Source organism: Nannospalax galili, unplaced genomic scaffold (assembly GCF_000622305.1).
Source record: "Nannospalax galili isolate Female #2095 unplaced genomic scaffold, S.galili_v1.0 scaffold144, whole genome shotgun sequence".
Classification (NCBI taxonomy): domain Eukaryota; kingdom Metazoa; phylum Chordata; class Mammalia; order Rodentia; family Spalacidae; genus Nannospalax; species Nannospalax galili.
In genome coordinates, this window is record NW_008353267.1 from 2436253 (window position 1) to 2446420 (window position 10168).

Consider the following 10168-nt stretch of genomic DNA (forward strand, 5'->3'; position numbering starts at 1 on the left):
CTTAGAAGACAACATTGGCAATAACATACAAGATATAGGTTTAGGAAAGAACTTTCTAAACTGGGCATCTTTTGGTCAGGAAACAGGTCAAGAATCAACAAATCAGACCTCATTAAACCAAAAAGCTTCTGTACATCAAAAGAAGCAACCAAGGAAGTGAAGAGAAAACCCAGAGAATGGGAGAAAATCTTCACTAGCAACACTTCTGATGGAGGCTTAACATCCAGAATATATATCGAACTCAAAAAACAAAGAATCAAGAAAGGAAGTAACCCAATTAAAAGATGGGCCAAGGAGCTGAACAGAGTGCTCTCAAAAGAAGAAATAAAGATGGCTAAGAAACATCTTTAAATGTGTTCAATATCATTAGTAATTAGGGAAATCCAAATTAAAACCACTTTAAGATTTCATCTTACCCCAGTCAGACTGGCTAAGATCAAGAGAATAAATGATACCAAATGTTGGAGAGGATGTGGGGAAAGGGGAATGCTCATCCACTGCTGGTAGGACCACAAATTTGTTCAACCCCTATGGAAAGCAATATGGAGAACTCTTAAAAAACTACAAATGAACCTACCATCTGACCCAGTTATACCACTCCTTGGCATATACCCAAAGAACTCATCCTACTGCAGAGACACTTGTACATCAATGTTTGTTCTTGTTCTTTTCACAATAGCTAAGAGATGAAAGCAACCTAAGTATCCCTCAACTGACGAGTGGATAATGAAAATGTGGTTCATTTATACGATGGAGTTTTATTCAGCAGTAAAGAAAGATGAAATCATGAAATTTGCAGGTAAATGGATAGAAATAGAATCTGTTATACTAAGTGAAGTAACACAGACTCAAAAAAAAAAAAACCAATGTATGTTCCTCATATATGGATCCTAGCACCAAATCCTTATAGGTGAATATGTATCCAGACATAACTTCAGGAACCAGGATAATGGAAAGGAACCAGGGAGGTAAAGGAAAAGAAAGAATCTGAAAGAGAAAAACAGTAGAAAACAGGCATTAATAAGGGAGATATGGGTAAAAATGGGGTTATTTTAAGGGGAGGGCAGAGGGAGGGTTATACAAAGAACCTCGGGAATAAAGGGAAAGAAGGAGTTCAAGAGAGGTGGGACCATAGGAGAAGGGTATTATTAAGCGAGAAATGGGGAAAATGGGGAAACCATGGTGGAAGGGTTAGATAGTGAAAGAGATATGTAATGCCAACCAAGTTTTAAAAAACCAGAGGGAACCATATTAATCCAACAACCTACTGACAAATTATACATACAACTAGCTAAGGACTATAATACATGTCTAGGCAAGGTTTATCTGAGGACATTTGGTCTTTGCCCAAGCTTTATCTACATAACACATGGTAATTAAAAGTACCAGGCTGGTGGAACTAACCTTGGATGTTTAACAGCCATACTTTGAGGTCTATACTAATTTGGCCAGAGGGACATAAAGGACAGTTTTGGCTCCTTGCCCTTGTAGGTCAACTAAGCTCCAGGGGACTATGAGCATCTCTCAAAATGTCCTGTAACTGTGGTGAGTCACCTGTCCTCTTGATCAAGAAGGCCATGGAGACCCCACCAGATGGACTTGAGCCAGTCTACAAAAAGGAGGGTCAACACAGAGAAAACATTTCCTCCATGCTTCCAAGTGAAGCCAGCCATGATCAAACAGGACCTTTGACTTATGTTCAGGGAGAACTGGTAAAAGAAAGAAGCCAGGGCTCCTCCCAAGCCCATGTGACCCCTGAGGAACAGATCCTCAAACAACCTTAAGAGTAAAAATAAATTGGTTTATCTGGGCCAACTGTATGGTCTTAAACACTCAAAAGGACAGTATAACCAAAGATTAAAGGGATCAATATAATTCTTTAAGAGTCCAAATGTATAGCTAAAAGCTACATAACAAGAAACAATGCCACACAGGAGATACCTTCCTTTAAGCTGTTGGCCAGGGTAACCCAAGAGACTCCCAGATAGTAACCCAGCATAGAACTGGGAAAATGAACAGCAGACCCCAATCTTATCTGAAGGAATATTGAGAACTGATTGCTGCTAGATGAGGAACAGCTGATCTTCCTAAAACAAGGATCTCTAGATAGGCTGACTAGATTCAGCGAATGGACAAGCACTGGGGAACAGCTGGGGGCGCCGACAACACAGTGGACAGTAACAAGGATGACAGAGTATATGGGCTCCAGTTCCGGGGGGCGGCGCTATGGGAGGGTGCCATTTGGGATGTGGGTATATAGATGAATAATATTGTTTGGGATGTTCTGTATGAAATACACAAAAAAATTAACAAATAAAAAAATGAATTATATTTGAGGGAGAAGCATAAAAATTTACTCCATGTTAATTAGTAGAGGTGAAACAAATTACCATTGAAAACACATTACCATTGAAATCTACCTGATGATTTTATATCCATGCTCAGGTGCCAAGGATCCAAGTGCAACCAATTATAACTAGTAATAATCAGATACATACAGATTAGAGAGGCATATACCAACATCTCTAGCAAAAACAATGAATCTTTCATTAAAAACAGGAAACAGCATATCTTAAAATGAAATGGAGATCTTCTTTAAAGGGTAAAAAGAGTTTATACTGAGTACAATATTGTATGACTATTAATTCAACTGTGAACCTAAAAATTTACAGCCAATATTGAAAGAGATGCATCTTGGCTCGGGAAATTGTTAGTGAATATGTTAATGCTATAATGAAATGCTTCTTCTAACCATGTGGTTATTAAATAAATAATTTTTAAAAAGACATAATCCTTAGCTATATATTAAGTTTGGGCCAGGTTGGAATACATGAAATCTTGTCTCAAAGAAAAAAATGTAATAAAAAATAATGCTTTGGGTGAAACCAAGCAAAATCCATTCATTCTTTCTCTTTCTATAACTGTCTAACTCTGTGTGTATCTCTCTGTCTGTCTCTCTCTCTCTCTCTCTCTCTCTCTCTCTCTCTCTCTCAAAAAACCGTCGCTGTGGAGTTTTTATTTTTAATCTTCATCTCGAAGTTAAAGGAAACCTTCTTTGTTCCAAGTGATATTCTGCCAAAACAATCACTACCAATGAGTAATATAACACCTTCAAAAAAGAAATCAAGCAAATCATGTGGAATGCTAAGTAGGTCCATGGCAATAGTAAGTGTTAAGAAATGTTAAATGACACTTATCACTATTGCTGTGTTACTAAGAAGACACCACCTCACCTCATTTTCCCCTTCCTAATTGAAGATACTGTGATATGTGTAAATCTTTGAACTATGGAAAAATATACAGCCTAAAGGTAGATAAGGTATTTTCAGGTAAATTATTTTTGCACAGTTTGAAGCAGAAAACAAAGTGTTATTCCTTCATCTCTGATATCACCAGGTAAGCAAAAACAGTTATTTTATATTTCAAACTCTTACATTGATTATAATGATTATGTTATGGATATTCAAGTCATTTTTTAATCTTCAAACCTGTCAGCTTCATAAAGTTCAATCTAAGAGTGGTACATCCTAGCTGATTTTTAATCTCTCTTATGAGGTCTCTTCCACTGATGGAGCTATATTGTTAGTAATCTTAGGAGTAATCTTAGGAGCCAAACAGGATCACAGAGTGAGAGTTGAGAGAAACTAGTCCAGACTCATCATTCTGCAAATGAGGTCTTAAGGCCCAGGGAGATGAAGTGGGTTTTCCCAAAACATCATGGTCAATTAGTGGCAAAAGTAAGGTCTGAGTGTCCACACCATGGTTCCCTCCACTGCATGCGGCCTCCTCCCTGCCTTCCTGCCTTCCTTCCCTCCTTCCTTAACATTTGTCAAAATATGTTAAGAACATCCCAACTTCAAAACATTAGTGCATTGAAGATGACAATTGAGGCAAATAGCAAAGGTTAGGTAAAGTCTGAACTAGAAGCATGTTTCCCTATGACTTTTGATCAATGATTATGAAACCTTTCAGAGAACAGACGTCAAATGGAGGTGTTTGCTTCTTAGACATTATCTCTTGAAGATTGTCCTGAATAATCTGTTTTTAAAACTCCCTTCTAAGGTGCCGGTCTGAGTTTAAGACGTATTTTTCAGTGGGTTTTTGTGCTTTCTTGTTATTGTTTCAACATGATCTTCAAACCTCAACTTACTTGCAATTATAATTTATAATTGTCTCTAAAATACTCAAATAACATGTCAAACAAGACAAAAAGGAAATATTTTTTAAGGTTCTGATCTGAGACCTTTGTAGTCATGATTGTTTGCAAAGAAGAAAACCTCATCAGCTTTAATCTCCCAGCTTAAGTAAAGAATGCAATGCATTAATGTTTGTCATTAGTCCTCAAAGGCTCACCTGTTTGCTAGATGGCTATAGTTAAAGTTCACCAGGACCTTCCCCATCGACACTATGCTGGTAGCTTTACAAAATAAATCATTTATTCTAAGTCAACCCTGCCAGGATCTGCTGATAATCCCAGTATGAAGGTAAAGACACTGAAACTCAAAATGTTTCTGAATTCACCAAGGTCACATCAGCATGAGTCAGCTCTGAAGGAGAGGGGAGTCAGGCCCAAGCCTCCTCCACACCACGCCATGACCAAGCAGAAGTCTGCTCTTCTCACTTACCTGCACCCAGTTTGGACAGTAGTAGCTATGGAATTCATAAGTCCCTGACTTTATATGACAAGTTCTGTAAAATATGCCATTCTGTTTTCTGAGGATGAGTTAGATGTCTCAAGTGGCGTTCAAAAGAACAAGGCAACAGCAACGGTGCTGATCACCTGCCAGATCTACAGTATGAATGAACCCTTCCCCGTTATTGACTCCTGCATCAATTTTAAAGTATGCTCACACACTTTGATACTCTTTCTCTCCCAAACAGAAGCCTAATCCTTCATTCCTTGAACACGGGCTAGAGTAAGTGAATAAAAGAAGGGACAGTAGTGACAGTGCGTGACTTTAAAAATGAGGTCATAAAAGGGATTGTGGATCCTCCCTTGCTCCACGCGGATCTCCAGAGAAGCCAGTTGCCACATCATGAAAAATTCAAGGAGTTCCAGAGGTTTCCACAAAGATAGGATCTAGGGTTTTCTGCCATTCTGGAAGTGACATGGCCCCCCGACTTGCTACCTGCAGCCTCATGAGCGGCCCTGATCTAGAATACCTAACTAAGCCACTACACGCCAAAAACAGTGAAATAAATATGTATGTTATTAATTTTTGAGGTAATCTGTTACAAAGCAGTGTATAATTAACATGCTTTAATTCCTAAATTACACCTCTTTTATAAGGCAAAAAGATCAACTATTCATGATTACAAAAGTTGCCAGATCGATGAACCAAATATTCTGTTTATTCCAGGCTCACTTAGAACACACCTGGTAGGTAGGAGCTAAATCTCATAACCTTGGCAGACTCAAAAGAAAATACACAGAGAGAGAGAGAGAGAGAGAGAGAGAGAGAGAGAGAGAGATCCAAAAAAAGACAGAGAAAGAGAGAGAGAGAGAGAGAGAGAGAGAGAGAGAGAGAGAGAAAGAGAGAGAGAGAGAGAGAGAGAGAGAGAGAGAATACAAAGTTGTCCCTTGACCAGCTCCAAAATGGCCCACACCATCTGTGTTATGAGTGGAGGGTTAGACTACGGATGCTAAGGAAGAGCAAAGCTATTTCCTGTAACAGAAAAAGAATTGTCTTTCTATGTCTAACTTCCCTGTTATGACAGCCTGAACTCTGTAATAATGTCCCCATCACTAAGTTCTGTCTTCAGCAACTCAAAGAATCTGTCCTTCAAGAGCAAGAAGTCATTTCTTCATGTGGGTTTTCCTTCATCAAACCCAGGTGGTATGAAAAGTAAAAACATCCCCCTGGAAAAGGGATTACTGTGCCTTTTAGGAATGGTCCTTAAACACTAAATATCTCAAAACCAGCTAAATAGCAGCAAGTTAACACACTTCCAACATCATGAGAATAAAACACTTCCAGGTTCTTGTCAATCAACATACACTTTTCATCTTCCTTCAAGATTACTAAGAGGGAGGGAAACTCAACATAAATATCTGAAGATCAGAGAGGATAGTAAGTGGAGGTCAGCCTTTCCCTATCAGTTCTAAAGATGGCGTGACTTTGGTAAAGATAATACATGCTTTGGTAATGCCACTCTTTGTGTTTACCATCGTTGTGAAGTCTCATCAACTCAGCTTCAAATTCTTATGGGACCCACCTTATAAACAGGACTACTTTTTCCCTCACTCAAAAGGCAGCAAGTTGCTGAGCTCAGGGGAACACGAAGCACAGTGCTTACCCAGCCCTTTGTGACCACCAGTCTTGTCTCGGGAGTGCTTTCTCTTCCCTCGTTGCTCCAGGTTTGGAAGGCCTCCTATGGTTTCAAAGCACAGCTTCTTGTTGATGAAGAGGAGGAGAACAGCCAGAAGGATAACAAAGACCCCAACAGCAGACAAGAAGCCAATGGCTTCAGGAGTGACTGGCAAGAAAGCACAAGGGGGGAAAAGATCACCACCGTCACAGTGACTCAACTTTTAGTTCCACAAACAACCAAAGTGATTCAGTACTTTTATTCGTGAGAAGGGCAAATACTCTACAAGCTCTGCCCAAGACTGTGCTAAAGGGAAAGGAAAGGGACCACTGCCTGGAACACCTTGCCAGGCAGGTTTCTCAGTTAACAGACATTTTTCTTGTGTGGCTTCTTCAACCTGGACGCTCTTGTCATAGGTCTGGTATTCAACCTCCAAACCACAGACATGAAGAGAGATCCATCAAATGGGCTGAACTAAAAATGGTTGACTAGTGTTGAAAAACACAACCACCTAAAGCTTACAAATTAAGCAACTTGAGATGATTTTTCAAGATACTTCTATCAATAGCAGCAAATGGAAGAAAAGTCATTTCCTAGGTGCATGCTTGTAAACCCACTACGCAATCTAAAAGTGACTGCTAATGGCTATAAGAAAATCACTGCTGTCATCCATAGAAATTAGAATTGTGGCTTTTGGCTACTAATATTTACAATTTTGGAATAAAAAATTCTATTTCTCCCTCTCCTCTATATCTTTATCAAAAAAAAAAAACCTAGTTAAACATTACCCTGAATACTTTAAACAGGTCCTGCTCTTTACTTACTGAGTCCCACTATGAGTTCATGTGACAGGAAGACTAGAGCCAGTTCAGAGAAGACTCCTATATATGACATTTGAGCCAAGATAACATTCAATAAAGAAATCCAGAAATTAATACAAATGTCAAGAAAAGTGATTCATGGAAGTAAAGTATATGTGAAACTTGGGAAAATAAAATGTTTAAACCTTAAATAGGTTTACTATATAATCTAAGAATATAAAGTCTTAAAGTATGAAGCTTTAACATTCACTTTACTTGCTATCCAAAAAATAGAAAAGGGATACATCAATCTAGTCCCCGTCCTGTGGAAAGATAAATAGTAAAATAAATGATATTACTTTGCTAAGTCAATCTAGTAGCAAGCAATGTAAAAATAAATTTTAAAGAAATAGGCAAGAGAATTACTCCAGATACCATAAAATGGCAGTATTTGAAGGCCAAGGATATGGTTTAGTGGCTAAGGGCACTTACTGTGCAAGCATGAGGACCTGAGTTCAACCCCCAGCACATAACTAAAAAGTCAGCTGTGGCCCTGCACACTTCTGTAACCCCAGCACTGTGGGGAGTAGAGACAGGAGGATCATTCTTGATCCTGTGAGTGAGGGACCCTGTCACTCTGAGAGAATAAGATAGAGATAGAACAGGACACCCAAGGGCCTCCTCTGGCCCACACACACATACACATATGCACATATACCACACACACATACACTTGAATTGTAAAAATATACATCCACTACCAAAATGAATATGCTCCATTACAAAAAGAATGCTCATCATGATTATGTCCTCCTCTCTCTTCGAAGGCAGCCAATGGCAGTAGTAGCTCCAGGCATGATTTTGGCAGTCCCAGTGCCAGAACAGAAATGATACTCTACTTCTGATTATTTGTGTGGCCTCGAGCAAACTAATTAACTTCTCTGCACTTCCATTTCCTAAACTATAAAAGGAGAAAATAAATACAGCTACAATAAAGATTGAATGAGACAGTACACACAGTGTAATCTGTGTCGCACTTCACATATAGAAAGCCCTCAGTCAGGAGTCACCTTCTTCCTCGATGTCATTTTCATAATCATCTCTTCAGAGCTATCACACTATGTATGAGTGGCAAATGTAATACGTATGGAGATTCTGCTCCATGTCAGTCTGTGCTCTGGGTCACACCTCCTCCCCTGTTTAGTTTTTGGTCCCCACCTTATACTTTCAACTACTTCCTCCTTAGATAACACCTTTCTTAACCAGACTAAAAATGCATTAGGCACCTCCACTTTTTTGTCTTTTAGGCATAGTCTTATACCCAGGCTGGCCTTAAACTCATTATGTAGCCAAAGATGATCTTGAACGTCTGATCCTCCTGCCTCCACCTCCTGAGCACAGGGATTTCAAATTTGTACCAGCAAACACCATTTTACGTGGTATTGGGGAGTCAACCTAGATCTTCATGCATGCTAGGCAAGCAATGCTGCAGCCCTCTCTTCAAAATCACCGTTCTCTACGATGCTTCCCCCAGCCAGAGCCTTTGCCCTTCTCTTTGTAAGCAGTACCTCCAAAGTATCTTCTACAATCATCTCTACTTTCTTCTTTTTAATTATTTATTTTTATTTTATGTGTATGAGTGCATTGCCTGTGTGTGTGTAAGTGTACCCATGTCATGCAATACCCACGGAGGACAGAAGAGGGTCTTGGATCTCCTGGAACTGGAGTTACAGACAGTTGCTAGCCACCATGTGGGTGCTGGGATTCAAACCTGAGTCTTCTGCAAGAGCAGCCAGTGCTCTTAACTGCTGAGCCATCTCTCCAGTCCTTCATCTCTACTTTCTTACTTCCAGATTCCTACTGCTATCTCTTTCCCCAGCCTAAACCTCTCATATCTATTCTCCACACAGTAATCAGAATGGATTGTATATCTTGAATGTATTTTGTTTAACTATTCTCCTGCGACCCTCTGTGGCCCCAAGGATATATGTGTACTCTGACCTATTTGGAATTTGAGAATGTAATTAGGTTAAGAATCTTAAAATGAGGTCATTTTAGACTGGGTGGGCCCTAAATCCAATGATGAGTGCCACTGTGAGGGAAAGACAGAGAGAGGAAAGTCATATGAAGAAAGGGACAGAGATTGGAGTTATAAAACTCTTCTTGATCAAGAAGGCCAAGGAGACCCCACCACATGGACTTGAACCAGTGTCCAGTCTACAAAGAGGAAGGTCAACACAGAGGAATCATTTCCTCCATGCTTCCAAGAAAAACCAACCATGGTCGAGCAGGACCTTTGACTTATCTTCACATAGGTGGAACTGGTAAAAGAAAGGAGCCAGGGGCTCCTCCCAAGCCCATGTGCCTCCTGAGAAACAGATCTTCAAAAGACCTTAAGAGTAAAAATAAATTGGTTTATCTCGGCCAACTGTATGGCCTTAAACACCCAAAAGGAATGCATAACCAAAGATTAAAGGAGCCAATATAATTTCTTAAGAGTCCATATGCATAGCTTAAGGCTACATAACAAGCAACAATGCCAGATAGGAGATACCTTCTTTTGAGCTGTTGGCCATGGTGACCAGTGGACTCCCAGATAGTAATCTGGCACAGAACTGAGAAAATGAACAGCAGACCCCAATCTTATCTAAAGGAATATTGACAATTGATTGCTGCTAGATGAGGAACAGCTGACCCTCCTAAAACAAAGACCTCTAGATAGGCTGACTAGATTCACCAGAAGGGCAAGTAGTGGGGAATGGCTGGGGGTGCTGATAACACATCAGACAGTAACAGGGATATCAGAGTATAAGGGCTCTAGTGGGGGGAAGGAGGCTATGGGAGGGTGCCATCTGGGAAGTGGGTGTATAGTTGAATAAGATGGTTTGGGATGTTCTGTGTGATATACACACACAAAAAAAATCAACAAAATTTTTAAAAATGTATTTGAGGAGGAAGCATAGAAATTTACATTATGCTAATTAGTAGAGGTGATAAACATTACCATTGAAATCCACCCGATGACTTCATAGACATACACAGGCGCTAAGGGTCCAAGT

The 10168-nt window shown here is 39.7% G+C and overlaps 1 protein-coding gene across 2 annotated transcripts in view; it reads right to left on the reverse strand.

Annotated features, from left to right (window-relative positions):
• Syt16 (synaptotagmin 16) overlaps positions 1–10168 on the reverse strand; it is a 264425-nt gene that overhangs the window by 120127 nt on the left and 134130 nt on the right. The window contains exon 2 of one of the 2 annotated variants that reach the window (XM_008850503.1): positions 6298–6477. In XM_008850503.1, coding sequence (XP_008848725.1) covers positions 6298–6477 — 180 coding nt within the window. Of the gene's footprint in view, positions 1–6297; positions 6478–10168 lie in introns of those variants that run through there. The other variant, XM_008850498.1, reaches the window with a different exon arrangement.